Here is a 25,421-nt window from a genome sequence, read left to right as displayed (position 1 = left end):
ACTGCAGACTGTATTGTTTCTGCTGAAGCTTTTGCCTTGCACCGAAAATACATCTGAGACAACAGTATTGGATTAACATTTGTCTTCTTAAATGCAACTCACAATTTCAGTTGGCTTTTTCTTTCTGGAGCCTGAGAGTATCAATCGAAAAACTTGGCCAGTTTTGACGGTCCAAAATAGCCAGCCCATTCCACCTTGAGAGGACGCTTTAATATCCCATATATTTCACACAAAGTCCTATAAATATGCAGACCACTTTTTTTTCTACATTAAAGGTGAACTTGTGTGATGGGTCGTCTATGGTATAGTATGTTACATTTCAGGTGCATCCAGTTCTGGCTGTAAACATTGGAGTGAAGCAATTCCTTAAGAACTTCATCTGAAATCACATGGCAATGTTTGTGTCGTGCAGGACATGCCATTACAGAAATGCCGTGACAGAAAGATAACGACAAATAGCGATCATAGTTACCTACCCAAAGAAAAACACTTGCATGACCCTGCGAGAGGTGCAAGTAGAATGCCAACTGAGAAGAATCAAGCTAGCAGCAATAACGTTGACATTGGTTTTACAAGGTATCCACTGGGCACAGAAGTCAATTCAACGTCAATTCCACATTGGTTTAACAGAATTTCATTGAAATGACGTAGAAACAAAGTTGATTCAACCAGTGTGAGTCCAGTGGATAGAATTTCATTAAGGGACAATAATACGGTAATGTAATTGCAGTGGTCAACATTTATTTACAAAATTGGAAGCATTAGAAGAATGTAGTGTTTTTTTTGTGTTCGACCAGAAAATTTGACAAACGACATTAATCCACTCCATCTAACAATACTACTGGCCTCATGTTGAACTCTAAACCAAGAGCAATCCCTGGAGGGCATTACAATATGTGTGGCTCAGTTGGTAGAGCATGGTGTTTGCAACGCCAGGGTTGTGGGTTCAATTCCCACGGGGGACCAGTACAGGAAAAAAATGTGTGAAATGTATGCATTCACTACTGTAAGTCGCTCTGGATAAGAGCGTCTGCTAAATGACTAAAATGTAACAATACCATGAATCAACTACTATAAGTATATTATTGAGTGGGCCTTGCACTTTCCACGCAGACCCATACATTATTGATTGTAAACTAATTTAAGGACATTTGACAGGGTCCAGAATACAAGGATAATCTATCTATACATTTGAAATAATGAATCGTTGTCATAGTCTATAATTATTTCACAGCAGATTGAGTGGCAGTCAAAGTCCATACTACAGAGGAAGATTGATTACAAATGATGCATTTTCTACCTCAAAATAAGAGTACAACATTTGAAAAACTTCATTAATAGGCATTGATCATTTAAGTGCATTCTGAATATCATTGATACAACTATTAATCAATAAGAAATCCATTATTATATTTTAAAAGTCTTTGAATTAGTCCTAATATAGCAACATTATGCAAACTATCCATCCATTTCATACAAAACAGAACATGGACAATGAACAAAGATCTGAAGAGGTTGCTACAGCACAAATAAACATAAAACATAGAAAAAGAGATATACTCAATAAAATAACTGCAACCAAATAATACGTAGGTGTCAAGCTTCAAATTGTTCAACCTTTGCGTGTGTGAACGTGTGCGTGGGTGTGCGACTGTGGTTTCAAACATCCATTCCAGACACATCCACATTCAAATTAAAGAGTGGGATAGTAAACAAGTTATTGTTTGGTAAACAGTCAAACTGATCACAGTAACTGAAACAGTCCAGAAGATCCTGCCTTGTAAAACAATGGACGCATTATTAAAAACAGAATTACATTGCGTCAGCTCCCCTGAACAAGAGAAATCTCTATTAGCACACTCTTCAATTCTCTAAAAACAAATGAAAACATATTTATGAAACTCTTAGGAGCAACTTTAAAGGACCCAGTCATAGTTTGTGGAATAAAGCACTTCATGGTAACAAGAACATAGCTACCTACTCTACCACCGGCAATACACATCAGAAATGAAAATGGACTACATAATCGTGATGGCCTTATAAGAGAGCAGCAAAATCAACTCCTATCAGTGACTGATCTGGCAAGCTTGGTGTCTTTTTGTGCTGATATTGTCTGAATGTGGAACAGTATTTAGCCACCTATGTCTGCTCTGACGTCCGATAGAGTAGACTAACCTTACAGTTGAACCATATGTTTGTACATTACATAGGCCCACCCCATAATATGTCAACGTCCAAGCCACCAGAGAGTATACCCAGCAGAGTGTGGTAGCAGGCAGGCAGAGCTGTGATCATCAGTATTCAGCAGCATGTAGATGTTATACTTTAGAGTCTGAGGGAATCCAAGGCAGAGGTCTGATGGGAAAGGAAGGTGCATTTCCACATTTCATACTGACCTTATGGGCTCCCAGCCTGAATCTGGCCCCACTGGTCTTTTACATCATTTTATTGATTTAAGCTGAGTTATAACAACACCATTGAGATTGTAGGTTAGGAAAAATGACCTCAGCTTGGCATTAGGGGGCAAATAGAGCATTTTGTTGGAGTTCACTGTTCCAAGGATGAGCTGGGATAGTATGTATGTACTGGTAAAATGTATGCTTTCAACAAAAGACTGCACAATATAAGAATGCACAGAGAAATGTGTATTACGCTACTGCTCTATTCTGACAAACATGCTGACGGTGCATTGAAATACTGTAGCAGCTTTTGTTTAATGTGTTTGTGAGTGTTTGCTTTTAGCATGCTTATATTGATAGTAAACAGTTAAAACAGTTAGAAAATAAATAAGTAAAATAAAAGACTACTGAAATGCAAATGAAAAGCATGCATCCATATTCCATTCAGGAATGTCAGAAGGAATGAAGGTCAATACTTAATAATAAACCCTTGACACTTGAAAACCGTTTGACCAGCTGAAGTCACGCTATTTACTTGGCAGAGTGCCAGAGGGTGTGTGTGTGTGTGTCCTCACATGTCTTCTTCCTCCCATTGTGAGAGAGTTGGTCCCTCCCTGACAAGACCATGGCCTAAACATCAGCAGTCCCACAGTCACATAGTTTATTGTCTTTACGTTGGTCCTATTCCATCCAGCAATCCTATTCCAACGATCCATCATTGAAGAGAGGACTCCCAGAAAATACAGTCTCGGTGTATGTTTTGGGGTCTGGATGGCAAGACGTATGGCCAAGCACAGGATAGAGCAAATTGTCTGTCGAAAAAATCCATAATGCTGATGATCAAATCTGTGATGATGTCACCCAAGTCATGGCAATTAATAACTTGGAGTGAGAGGAGAATAGAATGTGAGAGACTTGGTTGGGTGGAAACTGACTGACTGCATGCACTTCAGGGAGAGGCTGGGTGCCGTGACTGGGTAGGAGCTGCTCTGTTTATCCTCTGGCACGGATAGCGGAGTGGGAGTGTGTGATGGGGATGACCAATGTTAGATAGACACTGGCTTAGATAATGGGAGAAAAGTTAACTCTCTTTACCATCAACAAGGAAAACATACAGTAACATCTAAAAATCATCTAGAAATTGTTTCAATGTGTAAATTAATGATATATGATTGCTAAAAGGAGTTCCTAAAAAACAAAACAGATACAAGTCCAAATTGGGTGAAATCCTGCTGGATTCATAGATGGGACCAGGATAGCCAAGGCAGACCAGAGAATCACATATTATTTGCTTTGGTATGCTGTCCCCTCATTGAAAAGCTAATTGACAGCCGTAAGTCCTTCTGAACCATGGCTTTTATCACTGTTAGAACCTTCTGAAGAGAAATCCTCTTTAAGGAGAAAACCATCATATGAAAAAGTCATAGAAATGGCAGCAAAACAAAATCACAGCTGTAAAAATGCCAATACACTGCCCTGCACAACGAATGTCTCTCTGGACGGCGATCTGTCTGGTAATGAATGAAAAGAGGGCCCACATTGGGCTTAGTGTAGCCACACACAGCGACAGTGGAGAGGATTCTATAGCCACAGATGGCCCAGCTACATTATGGACAAAGGATGCAGTTTGTCCACAGAGGCACTTCATCTTAGTTCATATCCCAACAGCACTCCACTGGGCCAGCCTGGCCTATGGCTCTCTGGAGAATAAGGCCCGGGAGCTGGACACGATTACGGCCTGTGATCGCTATTTCAGAGACCCCCTGGATATAATCCTATAAACCTACAGAACATACACTACACACTCACTAGCACATATACTCTTACCACAGAGGGATCCTTGTCAATGGCCATTTGTCTTCAGTGCAAAGGACAAGAAAACAGGCTGGAGAAAAAGAAGGAATACACAATGGTACATAAGTTTAGTCCTGTTTATCAAGGGCCATTTTCAAGACCAGACATGTTACATTTGTATGTATGCATGCATGTATGCATGTATGTATGTATAAATAAAGGTTACTTTGTGGTCGCCCATGCAGACATTAGGGCCCAGTATGTTGTAAACCACACTGCTCTCTCCCTCATCCCTCTGAAATGAAACACACCATTTTTTCAATAGGCCTATAGAAAGTGCCTCCATGGTAAATGAATAAATGAATCAACTAGTCAGTAAGTGTGGATGGCAGAGCGTTGCCAGCTGACTCACCCTGTGGATGATGTCTTGGGCAGTGTGAGACATGAGGATACGGTCGCACCAGGAGGGGCAGCGAGTGTTCATGTACTGGGTGGGTTTAGTGTAGTCTTCACTGTAGGGGTAACTGACAGAGACAGACCGACCGAAAGCATAGCATCTTCAGGTAGTAGTAATAGTGACAGTAATAGTGACAGGGCTGTCAGGGATGAGGCTTACCTGGGTGGAAACAGGATTTCTTCCTCTGCAATGACATCTTGAAAGGCTGCAATCTCCTTGTCATATTTCAAAATCTGAGCGATATAGAAGGATTAACAATTACTGGAGGACCCAAAACCTTTAATCTGCAAACCATAAACATCTGCATAATGTGAAAATTCAATTTCATAACTATCTCTGTTGTAGGATGTCATTTAATTAATGAATTTAATGAAGTATCTTCTGTGGTTGTTTTAGAGGCAGTAATCAAATCAAATGTTACTCGTCAAATGCGTCGTAAACAACAGGTGTAGACTAACAGTGAGATGCTTACTTACGGGCCCTTCCCAACAATGCAGAGAGAAAGAAAATTGAGAAATAATAGAAAAACAAAACACGTAATAATACAAATAATAATAGATACACAATGAGTAATGATAACTTGGCTATATACACAGAGTACAAGTAGCGAGTTGATGTGCAGGGGTACGAGGTAATTGAGGTAGATATGTGCATATACAGCAAATAGGAATAAAGTGGCAGACAGTAAACAGTAGTACCAGCTATGCGATGAGTCAAAAAAAGTTTGTGCAAAAAAGGGTCAATGCAGATAGTCCGGGTAGCTATTTGGTTAACTATTTAACAGTCTTATGGCTTGGGGGTAGAAGCTATTCAGGGTCCTGTTGGTTCCAGAAGGTGCATCCACTTGCCATGCGGTAACAGAGAGAACAGTCTCTAACTTGGGTGGCTGGAGTCTTTGACAAGGTCTCTGACCTCCTCCCTATAGGCTGTCTCATCGTCGTTGGTGGTCAGGCCTACCACCGTCGTGTTGTCTGTAAACTTAATGATGGTGTTGGAGTTGTGCACGGCCACACAGTCGAGAGTGAACAGGGATCACAGGAGGGGACTAAGCACGCACCCCTGAGGGGCCCCTGTGTTGAGGGTCAGTATGGCGGCTGCGTTGTTGCCTACCCTCACTACCTGGGGGCGTCCCGTCAGGAAGTCCAGCATCCAATTGCAGATGGAGGTGTTCAGTCCCTGGGTCCTTAGCTTAGTTATGATTGTTGTCATGGCAGTGAGCGGTAGACCATGATATTAATATGGGTGGGGTGTAAATTAGTTGATGTGTACAGTAGAAAATGTTCTCACCGCTCTGCCGTTGTCCTCTCTGAACACTGCCTGGTGCAGGTAGGCAAACATCTTGGTCTCAATATGGAGAAGAATCTTGAGATGAAGGAACAGGGGATACAGTAAACATTTGAATCTGAATAACAACAAGGAGACAGTAGGATGGAAGAGGTTGATGGATGGGGAGGCTCACCTTGTGGTCATTGTCCTTTTCCTCACAGATTATTTTCTCCACCTCGTTACTGCTGTCCTTCTTCACTGTCTGCACCTCTGCTGAAGTGGACAAGTTCTAGAACACACACAAACACACCACACACAGTTAGGTTAAAAATAAGTCAACAGTCAGCTGACCATTAGTAAGGTTTCCTGATTTTCTGATTCTGATTAAATTCTTGAGGAAGTGGGTCATATAATACCTGGACCAGGCTAAGGGTGTCCAGGCGGAAGTTGAAATCCCCAAACAGGAAGAAGGGGAGTGGAGTGTAGCTGCTCTCTGATATCCTAGAAGGAAATGACACCGGTATGAGTCAAATGTTTTAGCCTATAAATTGAGTCCTCTATTTTAAAATGATTGTAAACGCAGATCTACATACACTTGCAAACCAACTTGCAGACAACTATTTTTTTTAATCTAGATTCCCAAGTGGGCTTAGAGTATATCTCTCAAGTAGGTGCACTTGAGTTGTTCTTCAAGGCTGAGAATGGGCAGGCTAACCTGTTGATGACATATCTGAGGGCCTTCTGGCGGTTGGCTGAGTAGATGGAGGGACTGGCATTACAGGCAATGAGGTTGGAGGCATCATGGAAAAGGTGTACGTTGACTAGGTCCAGACCCCTGCAGAGAGCACACACACAAAATGAGAATTGGCAGACATATCTATGAAAAAAGGAAGCATTGGGAAGATATTTGTCCTCCTATTCGATTTAGACGCTGTGTGTGTGCTGTTCAGTGATGTCAGTTAGGAAGAGTTTAATTATTAGTGAGGCCACTTGAGGTAATGCTAGTCCACAAACAAACACATTAGTCTTCTGTGCTGAGCATTCACTCCTTTTCTGCTGCTGCCACCTGAAAACAATGAATGTGCATCCAACAGACGGGCTATGTTGACTCACAGGGTGACCTTGTAGCACTCTGCCCATGGACTCCTTTTGCCTAAGAACTGGTGGTAGTGACATAGGAGAGCAAGCAGTAACTATTGTGCAGAGGAAACAGAGGGCTTTTGCTGAGCTTCAGCTTTAACTACTGCATTCATTGAGTAACGGGATGACAGCCGGCTCTCTGTCTATTGACGAGCTGTGACAGTAGACAGTAGAGTACGTAGAGTCGAGAAGAGTAGAGCAGTAGGTCAGTAGACTAGAGCAGGGGTTCCCAAACTTTTTGGGAACGTGACCCATCAATTGAGGTGTCTTTTGAGTCGTGACCCACCATGAGGGTTGAGCGGTGAAAAAACATACACAGACCAAAAAATAAGTAAAGAATATCATCTTGTTTGAGGAGAAAATTGTGCAGTTTTAAAACTACTTTCCTGAAATTCTACACATTTTGCCATGGCTACTGCTGTGTTCTTATGCTTAAGCATTAAAACAAAATCAATGGGGGCCTGATTGTCTAGCTTTTATTTTGTTGATTGTAAGTTCTCAAAGATTCTAGGCTATTATTTTGAAACACAGTGCATTCGGAAAGTATTCAGACCCCTTGACTTTTTCCATATTTTGTTACGTTACAGCCTTATTCTAAAATTGATTAAATAGTTGTTTCCCCTCATCATTTACACACAATACCCCATAAAAAAACTGAAATATCACATTTAAATAAGTATTCAGACCCTTTACTCAGTACTTCGTTGAAGCACATTTGGCAACAATTGCAGCCTCGAGTCTTCTTGGGTATGACGCTACAAGCTTGGCACACCTGTATTTGGGGAATTTCTCAAATTCTTCTCTGCAGATCCTCTCAAGTTCTGTCAGGTTGGATGGGGAGCATCGCTGAACAGCTATTTCCAGAGATGTTCGATCGGGTTCAAGTCCGGGCTCTGGCTGGGCCACTCGAGGACATTCAGAGACCTGTCCCGAAGCCACTCCTGTGTTGTCTTGGCTGTGTGCTTAGGGTCGTTGTCTTGTTGGAAGGTGAACCTTCACCCCAGTCTGAGGTCCTGAGCGCTCTGGAGCAGGTTTTCATCAAGGATCTCTCTGTACTTTGCTCCGTTCATCTTTCCCTCAATCCTGACTAGTCTCCCAGTTCCTGCTGCTGAAAAAGGAACCATGCTTCACAGGTTTCCTCCGGACGTGACACTTGGCATTCAGGCCAAAGAGTTCAATATTGGTTTCATCAGACCAGAGAATCTTGTTTGTCATGGTCTGAGAGTCTTTAGGTGCCCTTTGGCAAACTCCAAGCGGGCTGTCATATGCCATTTACTGAGGAGTGGCTTCCGTCTGGCCACTCTACCACAAACGCCTAATTGGTGGAGTGCTGCAGAGATCATTGTCCTTCTGGAAGGTTCTCCCATCTCCAGAGAGGAATTCCCTGACCAAGGCCCTTCTCCCCCGATTGCTCCGTTTGGCCAGGAAGCTAACTATAGTAAGAGTCTTGGTGATTCTAAATTTCTTCCATTTAAGAATGATGGAGGCCACTGTGTTCTTGGGGACCTTCAATGCTGCAGACATTTTTTGGTACCCTTCCCCAGATCTGTGGCTCAACACAATCCTGTCTCTATTGACAATTCCGTCGACCTCTTGGCATGGTTTTTCCTCTGCCATGCATTGTAAAATGTGGGACCTTATATAGACAGGAGTGTGCCTTTACAAATCATGTCCATTCAATTCAATTTACCACAGGTGGACTCCAATCAAGTTGTAGAAACATCTCAAGGATGATCAATGTAAACAGGATGCACCTGAGCTCAATTTCAAGTCTCATAGGAAAGGGTCTGAATACTTATGTACATTTGTTATTTCTGGTTTTTATTTGTAATAAATTTGCTAAAATTTCTGAAAACCTGTTTTCTCCTTGTCATTATTGGGTATTGTGTGTAGACTGATGAGGATGATTTTATTTAATCCATTTTAGAATAAGGCTGTAATGTAACAAAATGTGGAAAAAGTCAAGGGGTCTGAATATTTTGCGAATGCACTGTATACAGGTCCTTTATCTTTTCTTATCTTATCTTTTCCTTCTATTTGGTTTTAGTCATTTAAGTTTACACGGAAAGCGTTTTTCCATTCTGAACATCTATGTAAAAAATAAAATATATATAAATTCTACACACAGAAAAATGTCAACCCGACCCACCGTTTGGGAACCACAAGACTAGAGTACGTACTGGTTGTGAATGATCCACCGGGTCCTCATGAAGCCCTTCCTAGACCATTTGAACTGCAAAACACATCACAAACAAAAAGTTAAACAGATGAATGTTTTGTATGTTAAATGTTCACCAAATACTGTACCACCATGTAGCTAACTAATTGGAGGACCATGCTGGTAATTATTGATTATTCCATACAATTTGTCTCATATCCCTGTCAGATAGACTCCCCCTTTAGCCCCGACTCACATATTTGTTGCAACAGCTCCTGGGTCACCCTGAACTTTACACCCCCCCCCCCCCCCCCCCCCCCACACACACTCACATCGGGCCAGAAATTCTTCGGGAATTTTTCTTTCTCCATTGTGGTTACCCCGTCCAGGGAGCCCACATACTTGTTTTGTCCAGACACTGCTTTAAAATCCTTAACTGTGAGGGGGAGAGAGGTGGGAAGGGTAAAAGAGTGAGAAAACATGCAAACACCAATCAATAAAGTGATGTTAAGCTGATCACAGCAGCATACGTGACCAGAGGATCTATAATAAGGCCATTAGGCAGTGTTTGGTTGCTGTGCACCAATCTGACTGGCAACACAGAACATGGCAGGCCTGGGATGTTTATGGCTCTTCCATAAGCCTTTTCTGAAGATATTTGTCATGCCTAACGTGACTGGACTATGCAACAAGATGATAACACGTCCCACTTTCAATTCAGATTCCCTGATACGTCTAGCCAAAAGAGGTGGCCATCATACTGCAGTGATCAAAAGATGTTCCGACTTATTATCAAAATACACAGATAGGAATCTCCAGACTGACACAGCAAATTGCTCTTACCTCCTAAACTGTTTTGTGCCAAACTCTAATTATATTATAATAATGATACATTGCAAAGGGCCAAGTTTGTACACCAGGACTGATACAGATGTTCTGAAATTATCGCCACGTGCAGGGCCTGAATGGAAGTGATAATCATAAAGCGATAACAAAATGTCATTAATCTTTTGTTATTCAAAGTCAATACTGACGTGATATAGATATGATTGTAATGTTCTTACCATTAAAATCATATTGGTAGATGTTTTTCAATGACTTGTGGATGAAGTACATGCTTCCCAGGGCCTGTAAGGACAAGGAATACAATACAAGCTCCTTTAAACAATTGCTGAGAACGTCAGTTTCCTATAGAGACATTATCAAGCTCTCTCATGTTCCAATATTGCATTCTTCCAGAAATACAGTTGAAGTCGGAAGTTTACATACACCTTAGCCAAATACATTTAAACTCAGTTTTTCCACAATTCCTGACATTTAATCCTAGTAAAAATTCCCTGTCTTAGGTCAGTTAGGATCACCACTTTATTTTAATAATGTGAAATATCAGAATAATAGTAGAGAGAATGATTTATTTCAGGTTTTATTTCTTTCATCACATTCCCATTGGGTCAGAAGTTTACATGCTCTCAAATAGTATTTGGTAACATTGCCTTTAAATTGTTTAGCTTGGGTCAAATGTTTTGGGTAGCCTTCCACAAGCTTGAATTTTAGCCCATTCCTCCTGACAGAGCTGGTGTAACTGAGTCAGGTTTGTAGGCCTACTTGTACGCACACACTTTTTCAGTTCTGCCCACAAATTTTCTATAGGATTGAGGTCAGGGATTTGTGATGGCCACTCCAATACCTTAACTTTGTTGTCCTTAAGCCATTTTGCTTACTGACTTAAAGAAACAACTTCATTTCTGATTCATCAAGGAGTATCATGCAACATGATCTGATTCCATAATATTTACATCATTATCATCTTCAGTAGTTCTAGTCTCCTTTCACACACCCACCCAGTCTCTCAATCCTTCCCTCTTTCAAGCAATTATATTATGCTCAACTCACTCTTGTCCACAGAAACGCATAGCTTTACTGCAATAACATGTACACAGTACACAATCAAACGTGCACACACCACACACACTTTAGCACCCAATCATCCCTGATGTGACCATTTTTTATGTACTAACTGCCTGCTCTGATTAATCATGCCTTCTGAGATCAATAAAGACAGAAAATTAAAACAATTGAAAATGTATTAAACAGTAGGGCTGCCGTGCCGGCTGCAGGACGGAATTTGTTTTGGCGGCACCCAGAGGGTCTCGGCGTGATTAGGGTTGCAAAGGGTCGGAAACTTTCCAGTCAATTTCTGGAAGTTTTCAGGACATTTTCCATGGAAAGTTAAGCCCTGGAATTTGGGGAATTTTGCTTAAATTCAACAAAAATGTTAGCTTATAACAGTAAACCTTTCTTGTGGGATACACATAAGGCAATTCTAGGTCTTGTGGCATATTTTGGTTAAACTATCCCCAATTCAATGGAATTGCAACCCTCTGCATGCACAGTGCATTCTTCCATCACATGTACAGCTGATTATCCTGATCTTGCACACTACTACACTGTCTGAGCCAATGACTACATGCTTTCTTTTAAGTTTTGATTATAATATTGGGTGGGGTGAATATACTTTTTATGACATACATGATTTTTTGTCAACTAGTAAATAGTAGCCTACAGCAAAGTGTGTTTAAATCATTTCTAACTTGTTAACAATTTCTGCTAGTTAGTTTTTGCTACCATGTGGATTTTAGCTTGGATTTGAGTTCAACTGTTGCCATACATGTTTCGTTTTAAAACACTTACATTACAAAGGAGTTGTTTAATCGAGCTATTTATCTGTACATGGAATTGTATTTTGAGTTTAACATTTTTTTTCTTCTAATCTTTACAGGAAAATGCCACAGCACTATCTGATGTGTGGAGACATTTCACTGCAGCTAATGTGAAGAATGCAACAAAGATGCAGAATCATCTGGCCAAATGCATAAAGTTCCCTCAGAGCTCACAACAAGCAACCTCTGACAAAAGTCCCTCTACTTCTATTCGAGGTGAAAATGATGAATCAGACACCTTTTCGATAGCAACGGCTCATGGTCCTCCTGGAATCAGAAGGTTTTTTTTGACTCAATGGAGGAACGTAGTCAGAGAAATGCTGATGAATGTCTTGCTCGAGCTGTGCATGCAACTGGTTCACCTCTGATGCTCACAGGAAATGTGTATTGGAAGAGATTTCTGAATGTTCTTTGCCCAGCATACACCCCTTCCAACCAGACATGCTTTATCTACTCATTTGCTGGATGCAGAGTTCAACAGAGTTCAAGTGAAGGTCAGGCAAACCATAGAGAAAGCAGACGTATTGCAATCATCTCTGATGGGTGGTCGAATGTTCGTGGGCAAGGAATAATTAACTAAATCATCTGCACCCCTCAACCAGTATTCTACAAGAGCATAGACACAAGGGACACACCGGTCGCTACATTGCAGATGAGCTGAATCTACTCCTCAAGGACATCATAGCACTGAAAACAATGGATACACTCTACAAGAGAGCCAAGGAAATGGTTAGGTATGCAAAGGGTCATCAAGTTATAGCAGCAATCTACCTCACCAAGCAAAGTGAGAAGAATAAGAGCACCACATTGAAGCTGCCCAGCAACACCTGTTGGGGTGGTGTTGTCATCATGTTTGGCAGTCTCCTGGAGGGGAAGGAGTCTCTCCAAGAAGTGGCCATATCACAGTCTGCCGATATGGACAGCCTCATCAAGAGGATCCTCCTGGATGATGTATTTTGGGAGAGGGTGGTAAGCACCCTGAAACTCCTGAAACCTATAGCAGTAGCCATTGCACGGATTGAGGGAGACAATGCCATCCTGTCTGATGTTCAGACTCTGCTTGCAGATGTAAGAGAAAAAATCCGTATTGCCCTGCCCACTTCACTGTTACTCCAAGCAAAGAACTGCAGTTCCGAGACATCAAAAAGCCTGAAGACTTCTGCCTGAAGCCCATACAAGCCACAACGTACATGTTGGACCCCAAGTATGCTAGCAAGAACATTCTGTCTGGTGCAGAGATCAACAAGGCCTATGGTGTCATCACTACCATGTCTCACCACCTTGGCCTGGATGAGGGCAAGGTTCTTGGCAGTCTGGTGAAGTACACTTCCAAGCAAGGGCTTTGGGATGGAGATGCAATATGGCAGTTGTGCCAACATATCTCATCAGCCACCTGGTGGAAGGGACTTTGTGGATCTGAGGCTCTTTCTCCTGATTCCTCCATCATCCTCCAAATCCAACCAACATTAGCTGCCTCAGAGCGCAACTGGTCCTTGTTTGGGAACACACACACACAACAAAGCACGCAACAGGCTGACCAATGCAAGACTTGAAAAATTGGTGGCCATCCGGGCAAATTTGAAGCTTTTTGAGCCTGACAATGAGCCATCCTCAACAAGGTTGGAAACTGACAGTGAAGATGAGGCCTCAGAGTCTGATGTTCAAGAGGTTGACATTGAGGAGGTCCAGGGAGAAGACATGGAAGCCTGAGAGGAAGACAACCAAAGCTTTAGTTTCTAGACTATCATTTTACAGATATATGTTGAAAAATTTTTTGGGAGATGCGATGGATCATTGGGGATCATTCAATATTCCCTTTCTTTTGTTGTTCAGTGAAATCATCCCATGTGAAGAGTCAACTCATTTAATTAAAGTCCAATTTGTAACTAAATTGTTTTGTTTATATTGGAAGGATTTAATCATTTGCAATTATGTCTACTTATGATAAGGTAAAAGGTTTATATTTCTGTCTCCATATGATATGGTAAATATATCCAATGCAAAAAACATCTATATTTAAATGGTATTAATATTAATTTGCATCTATTTCCCATTTATTCCCACAGAAAGTTTCCACCTCTGAATATTCCCCAAAACGTGCAACCCTAGGCGTGACTGGCCGGTCTATTCCCCCCCGGCATGAGAGATCGCTCCCTGAAGAGACCATTCATCTTCACTGCCAGAGCGATCCTCATTTAATGGGACGGAGCTGTCCCTATTACGACCAGCCAGGGTGACCAGCGATTAGGGACGGACCTGTCCAAGTTGGGGAAGGAGGGGACGGGGGTTAGAGGAGGAAGAGGAGGTTCGGACTAAAGTGACGGTTTTGCAAGTTAAATCTAACATCGGCTGACTTCAGCTGAATCCCTAACCTGAGTTATAGCAGTTATTAAATAAAATCGAATGCATTAGCTCAGTTTGAAAGAAAACATGGTAGGCAGGTTTGAGTGTTTAGCGACTAATAAACATTGTCTAATGTCTATATAGTGACGTTATCAATAGCAATTACATTTTGGGGGGATATTCTTAAAACTGTAAAACAATTTTATGACTGTAGAAGTCTGCTGTGCCTTTTGTTTTTTAAAACACACAAAGGTTCTCCTCCATATACGCTGCCAAGGACCCATCTTCATCAATCAGGTTTGTGCACAGTTTAATAAAAAACGATTGACTTACAAGTGATTTTTTATCAAAACACCATTTATACAGGGAATGCATGCATGCCTGCCCCCCTCCTCACAGCCCCTCTGAACACAGAGACCCCCCCCCCCCCTAGCCTCTTCTGGCCAGGGAGCTGCTGATCCACAGCCGAGGGGAAACAAATTGAAAATCAATGCTGGTGGCACAGGCGAAATGAGAATGTGGCATTGGGGGCTGCAGCCCTCTTAGGGCAGGTGGGGGGGGGGGGGGGCACAGACACCCAAGCACAGGGGAAACATAGTCCCAGATGTCCGCCACTCCCCTCAGCCCTTATTTATTGTTTACAAATGGGCAGGGATCAATAGTTTTAATCTAGAGTTACATTTATTGACTTTGGCCTGTCTCCCCACACCTGGACATTGACTTTCCCCTCCACTTCACACACCGAGTGTAGACAGATCCATTGACCCCACTGTCATGGCTCCAGTGTTGGGGTCTAGCTTGGGTGGGTTTAATCCTGTGCCACTCTGCACATGTTGGGGATGGACCCTCCCAAGATTGGATTTAAGCAACAACTAGGCCTGTGTGTTGTGTTGACCAGCCCATTTATGAACCAGGCTCTGACATGACATGGCTCATTTAGAACTAAGGAGGGTCAGAACAAGCAACACTGGAAACAGTCTTTATTCCAGGTACAGAGGACATGAGAGAGGAAGCTGAAGATGGAGCTGGTCTGGACAGGTGTGGAGATTGAGACACTGTCTAGGATCCAGACAGCCTCCTGACAACTCTATAATGACAGTTTAGTGCTGCACAAACACACAGCCGTATATATTGTAGTCACATAAAGAGAGAGATGGGCGGCCAAAGAATAGATGAGGATATAAGACTAGCAGAGAGTCAAGAGCAAGTGTATAAACCAGCCTTTAAACACAGCACCTCTGTCGGTACTCACACATTATAACTTTCAGAGTGTACTGTACATTATACTCTCTTTTAGACACCCCCCACACATTGTCATGTTGTAATTAACTATATGGGAGGATCAACAGTGTCCTTTCACAGGTGAAACAAACTCAGCACGTTACCTAAAGCCTTGCCCTGTGACATTCACACTGAGGTCAAACTAATATCACCCTAGTTCCAACTGTCAAATATACTATGATCTCCTAAGTCAATGATAAATCTGAACTGTCCAGTGGGTTAGGGTCCACCATGCACTTCATTCATGTTGTAGGAGTTTGTTCCTCTTATTGAACTGTACTATTGAGAAAAGCATGTCACAACATGGATACATGCACTTTTTCAGGCCAAATTGTTTGCTACCCTGTCTTTGTGATGAAACAATAATTTAAAGCCTCACCCTATGGTCATGTTAAACACATTGTATTGGGTACACTTAAATGTCATATTATTTAAATAAAACCAAAAAGCATTAGACCATAACCTGTACAGAATGGATGTCATCCTGAACATAGAATTTTGCATTGGAAAGCAGAAAATGTAAATGTATCATGTGTATGTACAGTACCATGTACTTGTAATGTTCTATTATGCTATATCTACCACAGAATCCCTGTTTCTCAGTCTAAAAATAGCCAATATAGCATTGATGGGAAGCCCTGGCCCTCATTGGAGCTCTAGTGTGGAGCAGGGCCCCACCTTGTGGTCACAGAGATATATTGCCGTCTAAAGAATGTGGGGTCTTTGGAGGTACTGCAGGGTCCACGGCCAGATCTCAAAATATTAATACACTAATAAATGTTCTCTCTGATGCCAAGTGCGGGAGCTTTAATATTTCCTAAGGCCCGAGACTTGATTAGTCCAACCATGCACTGTGGAAGTCGTAGTAAAACTGCAAGAAATTATATTTTTAATCGCACTCGAAAGTAGGAGTTGTGTTCTGATATTATGAGGGGGTCCCTGATGAATTTGCTATCACAAAAGGGGTCGCCTATGCAAAAAAAGTCTGGGAATCCCTGCTGTAGGAGATACTAGGTATTCTAAAGGCAAAGACACCAATGGTAACCCTTGTAAGGGCTTTCGCAACATGTTATTGCTTTACCTAAGCCTCCTGTACATCAAGCTCCACTATATAGATGTTATTAACTGAGCTAGTGTAACCAGACACGGTGGTTATAGAGTCTTTCAATTCAACTTCTGTCAGTTGATCAGTGCAGTCCTGTAGTACTCACCGTGAAGCTGTCCACATTCTTAAAGTGGTTGTCCACATAGATGCAGACCCTGTCAAAGTCCCTCATCTCCTCACTGGACTCAATGTTCCTAAAGACCAGAAGAGGATAAACTGAACAACTCAGAATCTGATACACTGAAGTAACTGTCTCTAACACTGTACACTTGTATTTGGGAACTCTCTTATTGAGATAATGAAAGTTGTCCTGAGGTTATAATAACATTATACAGTCTTTGACACAGATTTCATGACCACAGTTCAAAACCCTTCTACCACATTACCTGCCCGACGAATCATGAAGTTAAACTGTATCTGTTGGTCATAAAACTGTAAGGAGTCTGGGCAGCATTTGTGGATACTTTTGAAAGTGTCCCATAGAGAGTGTAGCACAGTGATGTCTTACCAGAAGAAGTTCTCTGCATGGCCCATATTGACCATGTAGTCCTTGCCTCCAATCTCCTGGAAGTGCAGGGCGATGAAGCGTGGTTTGTGACTCTGGACAGTCTGTGACAAGATATAGACATCAGGCAAGCCGTTAAACTACCACAATCATGTGCCATAATGGTGGTCAAATGTGGGGCATCCTACTGAATTCTGGTAAGTACATGTTATTTCTTAAGATGACATATAACTTTGGAATTTGACTATGTGTAATGTGTTGGCTAAATAGTGGAAAGTGTCTTCTTCACCTCTTTGGGAATGGAGACAGTATCTATTTGATTTATAAGTCTACCATCCAGGAGGGTTCATGGTTCAGCCTCAACATGAGAGGATGGCTTAAGGTGTTTGCATGTCAACAGTAAAAATGTGAGAATCCAGAGTGGACACCTGAGAGGGATCCCAAACTCACCCCAAATAATTCTCGAAGCCAGTCACTCTCAATCTCACCCACCTGTGGGTTGAAAAAAAAAACATTTCAATTCACACATGGTTTCTACCAAAAAGAATAACGGAACAGTTGAGATATTGAAAACAAAGGGGATAAACAGAATGGTTTAAATGAGATCCTACGGTGCAACTCGTCAACCCAGGTTTACCAGTCAACCCTGCCAGGCACCTTTCCTATACACTGACAAAAGGCCATGTTTAATTATATATTAGCACTTGACAGTGGAAGATATAAAACATGCATGAGGTAGGCAGGCGGATAAGCACAACACGGCAGTCTTGTCAAATGTTTTGTTGGGACATACAGTAAGATTTATGCAGATTAACATATAATTGTACCTGTTGGTGTGTTTAACACTTAACCTATGCAATTAAAAAACAAAATGTCCCTCTGGAATGGTTGTAATATGTTTATTACATAAGTGGCATAAAGAATCAGACTCTAATCTGTAACATTATTAGCAAGCCTGCCTGTTGATGTATACACTAACAATGTGAGATTGAATTAACATGCATCCTTCCATTTTGTTTAATGTCTGTTCTTCAACAAAATATTTCCAGGGAACCTCTGTGAGCTACTAAGTATCCAGAGTACAGTGTGTGTTTGTGTTTCCCCCAGGGCCAGGCCAGAATACAGACTGTGCTGTATTCTCCAGGGCCAGCCGGATGCAGGCCAATCTGCCAGAGCTGTAGCAGCACAGCAGTGGCTTTGCATAGTGCATTTGCATGGCCAAATGACTGCTGCTGCCCACCATGCCCGGCTGCCTAGGCACCATGGCCTGACAGGAGAGCAGCTCATCCATAATACAGGTGTCTGACTGAAGAAACCCAACTGCATGTGTCCTGTACTGTCTTTTCCCAACGAATCTTATCCATAAAAAAAGCATGATTAGGCCTAAAACAGATGCTGAGATGCCATTTTATTTGCAAAGGTTTTTACTGAAGGGCTTGGTGTCTGAAACATTTCATTACAGTGCCTTATGTCCATTCCCTTCAGTTTCTCAGGGCGCAAGCAGACAAAGTTGCGTGAAAGTTGCTTTGGGTACTCCAACCTAAGGCACCCTTGTAAGTCCATCTGAAGTCCTTTCCAAGTAAGAGAAAGTGTTTGCCAAAGAAAGTGAAACTTGGCAACCTGCTGTTTCCTTATGCTGATCCAAACACCATGGCAACCCAAATGAATTTACACAATGCTCTTTAAAAAGGTAGAGAACACCAAGATAAATATGTCGATCTAACATTGATGACTATTAATGGTAATTATATTATTTACATTGCTATTGTTACGTTCCCCATCAAGAAAACCAAAAATGTCGCTCAAACATAAAGTGGGAACTAACAAAAAGTCACTGAACAACAACCAAAACAAAAGAGCAGGGGTTTTAGACGGGGTTCTGAAAGACACTCATAGGGGTGTCCACTGAAATTTGACTAGCAACAACAACTGGAACCTAAAAGACACCCACCATGAACGCCCACTAAATTTACCCAAGAAGAGGCAGACAAAAAGATGAACCCATACCAAACTTAAAGACAGGAAACAAACCAAAAATGTGGAACAAAACAAATCTGCAAAATGTATGTTTTTCTAGAACTCAAATAGGGAGCGCAAACTAAAGGTGTTGACCCTCCACATCTCTCAAGACAACTGGAGCACCGGCCAGCCACTAGTAAATAGCACCTGGTCCAGCACAGGTGAAACACCTTCCCACTAACGACATGGCAACCAGTACAGGTATAACACATACGGACTAAAGAGGTGACACCAATCGGTGCCCCCTACAAAGTATTCAGACCCCTTGACTTTTTCCACATTTTGTTATGTTACAGCCTTATTCCCTCATCAAATTACACACAATACCCCACACTGACAAAGCAAAACACTTTTTTTCTTCAAAATAAAAAACTTAAATATCACATTTACATAAGTATTCAGACCCTTTTCTCAGTACTTTGTTGAAGCACCAGAGACTTGTCCCGAAGCCACTCCAGCGTTGTCTTGGCTGTGTGCTTAGGGTCGTTGTCCTGTAGGAAGGTGAACCTTCACCCCAGTCTGAGGTGCTGAGCACTCTGGATTAGGTTATTATCAACGATCTCTGTACTTTGCTCCATTCATCTTTCCCTCGACCGACTAGTCTCCCAGTCCCTGCCACTGAAAAACATCCCCACAGCATGATGCTGCCACCACCATGCTTCACCATAGGGATGGTCCCAGGGTTCCTCCAGACGTGACTTGGCATTCAGGCCAAAGAGTTCAATCTTGGTTTCATCAGACCAGAGAATCACTTCCCTGACCCAGGCCCTTCTCCCCTGATTGCTCAGTTTGGCTCCCCTGATTGCTTAGTGTTTTGGTACCCTTCCCCAAATCTGTGCCTCCACACAAACCTGTCTCGAAGCTCTGCTCACAATTCATTCGACCTCATGGCTTTTTACTTAGACATGCACTGTCAATTGTGGGACCTTATATAGAAAGGTGTGTGCCTTTCCAAATCATGTCCAATCAATTCAATTTACCACAGGTGGACTCCAATCAAGTTGTAGAAACATCTCAAGGATGAACAATGGAAACAGGATGCACCTGAGCTCAATTTCGAGTCTCAAAGCAAAGGGTCTGAATAGTTATGTAAATAAGGTATCTGTTTTTTTTATTTTTAATACATTTGCTAAAACTTCAAAAAACGATTTTCACTTTGTCATTATGGGGTATTGTGTGCAGATTGATGAGTAAAACATGAATTTAATCAATTTTAGAATAAGGCTGTAATGTAACAAAATGTGGAAAAAGTCAAGGGGTCTGAGTACTTTCCGAATGCACTGTACATGTCCTGTACCACCATCACTCTCTGTTCCATCATACCCTCTAAAAAAAAGTAGGCCTAACAATTCTAAACCTAGAGGTGATTTGCACGGTTCTCTCCTTGACAAGTAAAGTTCCTTTAATTGAATGGCCTGGTGACCTTTTTGTGACCTCAGCATTCAACACCATAGTACCCTCCAAGCTCATCATTAAGCTTGAGGCCCTGGGTCTGAACCCCGCCCTGTGCAATTGGGTTCTGGACATCCTGACGGGCCATCCCCCAGGTGGTGAAGGTAGGAAACAACACCTCCATTTCGCTGATCCTCAACACTGGGGCCCCACAAGGGTGCGTACTCAGCCCTCTCCTGTACTCCCTGTTCACCCATGACTGCGTGGCCAAGAACACCTCCAACTCAATAATCAAGTTTGCAGATGACACAACAGTAGTAGGCTTGATTACCAACAACGACGAGACAGCCTACAGGGAGGAGGTGAGGGCTCTGGGATTGTGGTGCCAGGAAAATAACCGCTCACTCAACGTCAACAAAACAAAGGAGATGATCGTGGACTTCAGGTAACAGCAGAGGGAGCACCCCCCATCCACATCGATGGGACAGCAGTGGACCAGTGGGTCAGAAGTTCACATACACTCAATTAGCATTTGGAAGCATTGCCTTTAAATTGTTTAAATTGGGTCAAACATTTTGGGTAGCCTTCCACAAGCTTCCCACAATAAGTTGGGTGATTTTTGGCCCATTCCTCCTAACAGAGCTGGTGTAACTGAGTCAGGTTTGTAGGCCTCCTTAAGCCATTTTGCCACAACTTTAGAAGTATGCTTGGGGTCATTGTCCATTTGGAAGACCCATTTGCGACCAAGCTTTAACTTCCTGACTGATGTCTTGAAATGTTGCTTCAATTATCTACATAATTTTCCTGCCTCATGATGCCATCTATTTTGTGAAGTGCACCAGTCCCTCCTGTAGCAAAGCACCCCCACAACATGATGCTGCCACCCTCGTGCTTCACGGTTGGGATGGTGCTCTTCGGCTTGCAAGCCTCCCCCTTATTCCTCCAAACATAATGATGGTCATTATGGCCAAACAGTTCTATTTTTGTTTCAGCAGACCAGAGGACATTTCTCCAAAAAGTATGATCTTTGTTCCCATGTGCAGTTGCAAACCGTAGTCTGGCTTTTTTATGGCAGTTTTGCAGCAGTGGCTTCTTCCTTGCTGAGCGGCCTTTCAGGTTATGTCGATATTGGACTCGTTTTATTGTGGATATAGATATGTTTATACATGTTTCCTCCAGCATCTTCACAAGGTCCTTTGCTGTTGTTCTGGAATTGATTTGCACTTTTCACACCAAAACAAGTTCATCTCGAGGAAACAACGCGTCTCCTTCCTGAGCGGTATGGCGGCTGCGTGGTCCCATGGTGTTTATCATTTTGTACTATTGTTTGTACAGATGAACATGGTACCTTCAGGAATTTGGAAATTGCTCCCAAGGATGAACCAATTTTTTTCTGAGGGCTTGGCTGATTTCTTTTGATTTTCCCATTTTGTTAAGCAAAGAGGTACTGAGTTTGAAGGTAGGCCTTGAAATACATCCACAGGTACACCTCCAATTGACTCAAATTATGTAAATTAGCCTATCAGAAGCTTCTAAAGCCATGACATCATTTTCTGGAATTTTCCAAGCTGTTTAAAAGGCACAGTCAACTTAGTGTATGTAAACTTCTGACCCACTGGAATTGTGATACAGTGAATTATAAGTGAAATAATCTGTCTGTAAACAATTGTTGGAAAAATGACTTGTGTCATGCACAAAGTAGATGTCCTAACCGACTTGCCAAAACTCTAGTTTGGTAACAAGAAATTTGTGGAGTGGTTGAAAAATGACTTTTAATGACTCCAACCTAAGTGTATGTAAACTTCAGACAAACTGTATATACTGTATTCTATACTATTCTACAGTATATTAGTCTATGTCGCTCTGACATTGCTGGTCTATATATTTATATATTCTTAATTCAATTCCTTACTTAGATCTGTGTGTTTTGGGTATATGTTTTGAAGTTGTTAGATATTACTTGTTAGATATTGCTGCACTGTCAGAACTAGAAGCACAAGCATTTCGCTACAAGCACAATAACATCTGACCAATAAAATTTGATTTGATCTAGAAGTATATCCCTATAATAGAAAACCTGGATTTCCATCTTTCTTGTGTAAATATGTCTACAAGATTACTAGTCTCTAGTGCGACTAAAGGCCCTAAAATGTGAGGCATAAACTTTTCTCCAAGTTTGGAAGGGTTTGTTTAAAAGTATTAGGCGACCATATAAGAAGAAAAGCATGAAGAAACCCCTGGGAAGATAATCATCTGTTTACAGATCTCTTGAACCCACAATGGGATCTGACATGTTTTCAACTAGGCCAGATAGGGCAACCGGAAACATGGTCCTGAGCCACATTTCCATTAGTGTAACCCCCCTCCCCCTCAGTCACAATGACAGCCAAGCCCCGATTTCCCAGACACCACAGCACAAAACTAATGCACTGGTGTTTGCATTTTTCATCACATCACAACCACTTAAAGTATGTCTACTCATATATTATTGATTTCATCCTGTTACTACCACATATACAAATTACTATATCATCAAGGCAACTGTCTCCATGATCTCAACTCACAATACTTGCCTCTACAAATATTTTAACCAGATTTCATGGAAAATGACAATTAGTTAAAAGAAAACAAGCTGACGTGTATTTTGTGCAAACTTTTCAGCCTCACAGCCATTGACAGGGACTTCCTCGAAAACCTATCTCGATCCAGGGATGACAAACGCGTTCCAAAATGCCTGCTGTGGCTTCTGCTACCTAGCATGAGGACCAAAAGGCCAGTTTTTGGGAAAACTACCAGTTGTTTAATCTTCAATTGGAATAATTGGACAATTCTGAGTACAACGCATTTCTGATCCATGGATTGAGGTACATTTTCCAAGCCATATCTTGTGTTGGCTCTGCTGTAATTTAATCTACACAGGAATGCTGTCCGACCATGTAAACAAGAGGGTCAGCCCCAGGACCGAGTTTGGGAAACCCTTCTTTAGGCTACTGTGCATAATGTGAGTTGTTATTGTGCAGCAAAATTAGCCCATTTAAAATTACACCCAAATATGGACAATTCCATGCTGACCATGATCATTGCCTATTTCAGTGATCATGTGTAAAATACTTATGCAGTAAGGCCTACTGTGGTACCAGCATTGTATTGATATGTTGTTAACTCGTAGTAACCTAACAGGTGTTAGGCCCACAGTATTGAAACAATATAGGCACACACATCTAATTGCCAACAATGTAGCCTAGGCTACAAATGATATCAAATCACTTGTTTCTGCAGTAGCTGAGCGGGAGCTCAGTGAATGATAAAAAGTTGCGCACTGCACTTTCGCGGCAATAACTTTAAACGTGTCGTTGTTGCACGCCATCAATTTCCTGTTTGATTTGAACTGGGACCCGTTGTTCCTTGATAGGTAGATTCTCTCCACGAATCTGTCAATATGATGTGAGAACACGCACGCGCCTCAAGAATCATGCCGCAACAGCTCACGATACATACGGGGTGAGTATAACTATAGACAGAGGACTTTCAGTTGTATAGGCCCATCGAAGTGAAAACAATGTGTCGTCAGAAGCCACAATAACAAAGTTTGAGAAGAAATCATTTAGGCTACAGAAATCATGGTTGTCATGATTAAATTGAATAGTCTAAAGAAGTATTTAATGTTAAAAAAAATATTATTTTATAGGGCCTATAATAATTTAATTAAATATTGGATTGCGTGCCCGATGCCAGCCTGTGGGAGTTGAACTACTCTCTATTCGAATGTAGTTAACTACAATGTTACAGGTAGTAGAATTTGGTCTTGTAACGGTTCTGGTGCTCTCTGGCAGGTGTAGTAACTGCTCACATAGGAATCTCGCTGTTCCACTTGGACATTTTGATTCACCATTCAAAGTGACTTAAAACAGAATATCGTTAGGTGAAATGGTGTTAATACTTACATTGTCGAATAATGACCCAACATTTGCGGTGACAAGTAGAACGTCAGTGTACGTTTCCATGATTACGATCGAATTCCAGAAATAGTCTGCAGGAAGAACTCTTGTACACGCGATGGTCAAATGTTGTGTGTTAACTACAAACAGTTTACTGATTATGGTGGTGTATTGTATAGGTCGCTATAACCTGCCCTTAAGAAGTCGGTCGTATAATTAATTAATCCTGATCATGTATTTCTGCTCTTCTCTTGCCCGCTTTTTGTTGATGGCTGGTGTCGTTCGCCGTCTTGATTCTATATCCTTGGGAAGGAGTTATTTCCCATGTCTGCTAAGAAATGGCAGAGCAGGCAGGAAAGGATTTGTATATCTCTCCATGGTAATTGGACTAGGTTCTTAACCGATTTAAACCTGGAACGGTGCATGTGCTGCTTGCGCCAGAACAGCGCGACCAGATCTTGTTGTGTCATGAACTCCGGAGCTCCGCCCACGGCGCTCAGTTTCTTTTATACCGGTATTTATATTTTACAAATAAGCCTACCTTTTACTATGAAAAACCACAGACGCCTAATCCAGACCTCAAAACACCGAAAAATATAGGCTAGTAGAATTTATATACAAGCTATGGCTAGTGTAGCCAACTATAGGGTATACCTTCTAATTATAGCCCACGTCTGTGACTAGTCTGAGACTGGGGGGAATGATTATGAATGGTTGGGCCTGAAAGCTGTTAGCCTGTGAAATACCAGATATTAGGCTACTTCACAAATAATAAAACAAACTACATAAAACATTTTTTTTAAACACGTAGCCTATTCATTTATAGAGATTGTGTATCATGTTCAATCTGTTATTGTCAGTGGGCTGGCAACAGTTTGCGCTACGCAAAATGTTCAAAGAGCAC

General features: G+C 41.7%; 1 protein-coding gene across 3 annotated transcripts; it reads right to left on the bottom strand.

The window, feature by feature from the left end:
• Positions 1-719: 719 nt before the first annotated feature.
• On the bottom strand, positions 720-25,010 carry LOC115164518 (type I inositol 1,4,5-trisphosphate 5-phosphatase). Of its 3 annotated transcripts, none has more exons than XM_029717076.1 (16): positions 24,524-25,010; positions 17,619-17,660; positions 17,172-17,272; positions 16,770-16,857; positions 10,279-10,342; positions 9,547-9,650; positions 9,237-9,289; positions 6,632-6,751; positions 6,333-6,417; positions 6,110-6,205; positions 5,938-6,012; positions 4,810-4,883; positions 4,606-4,717; positions 4,420-4,488; positions 4,227-4,284; positions 720-3,460 (listed from the first exon to the last, which is right to left on the bottom strand). In XM_029717076.1, exons 1-15 carry the CDS (start codon positions 24,581-24,583, stop codon positions 4,243-4,245), a joined length of 1,185 nt encoding a protein of 394 aa, XP_029572936.1. In that variant the 5' UTR covers positions 24,584-25,010; the 3' UTR covers positions 720-3,460; positions 4,227-4,242. The 3 variants fall into 3 exon arrangements, with proteins under 3 accessions (XP_029572936.1, XP_029572937.1, XP_029572935.1); XM_029717077.1 differs by having other exon boundaries at positions 720-3,456; XM_029717075.1 differs by having other exon boundaries at positions 720-4,284.
• Between the last annotated feature and the right edge of the window lie 411 nt (positions 25,011-25,421).

The sequence above is a fragment of the Salmo trutta genome, chromosome 27, assembly GCF_901001165.1.
Source record: "Salmo trutta chromosome 27, fSalTru1.1, whole genome shotgun sequence".
Lineage (NCBI taxonomy): Eukaryota > Metazoa > Chordata > Actinopteri > Salmoniformes > Salmonidae > Salmo > Salmo trutta.
This window is presented reverse-complemented; position numbering and strand designations above follow the sequence as displayed.

What these genes read in the sequence shown, in the direction of transcription:
- LOC115164518 (XM_029717075.1), bottom strand. Translation starts at nt 24,583, where the DNA reads ATGGAAACGTACACTGACGTTCTACTTGTCACCGCAAATGTTGGGTCA. An exon ending in TTGGGTCATTATTCGACAAT is followed by an intron (nt 17,661 to 24,523) that starts GTAAGTATTAAC and finishes TTCAACCCACAG; the next exon opens with GTGGGTGAGATTGAGAGTGA. An exon ending in CTACCAATATGATTTTAATG is followed by an intron (nt 9,651 to 10,278) that starts GTAAGAACATTA and finishes TCCCCCTCACAG; the next exon opens with TTAAGGATTTTAAAGCAGTG.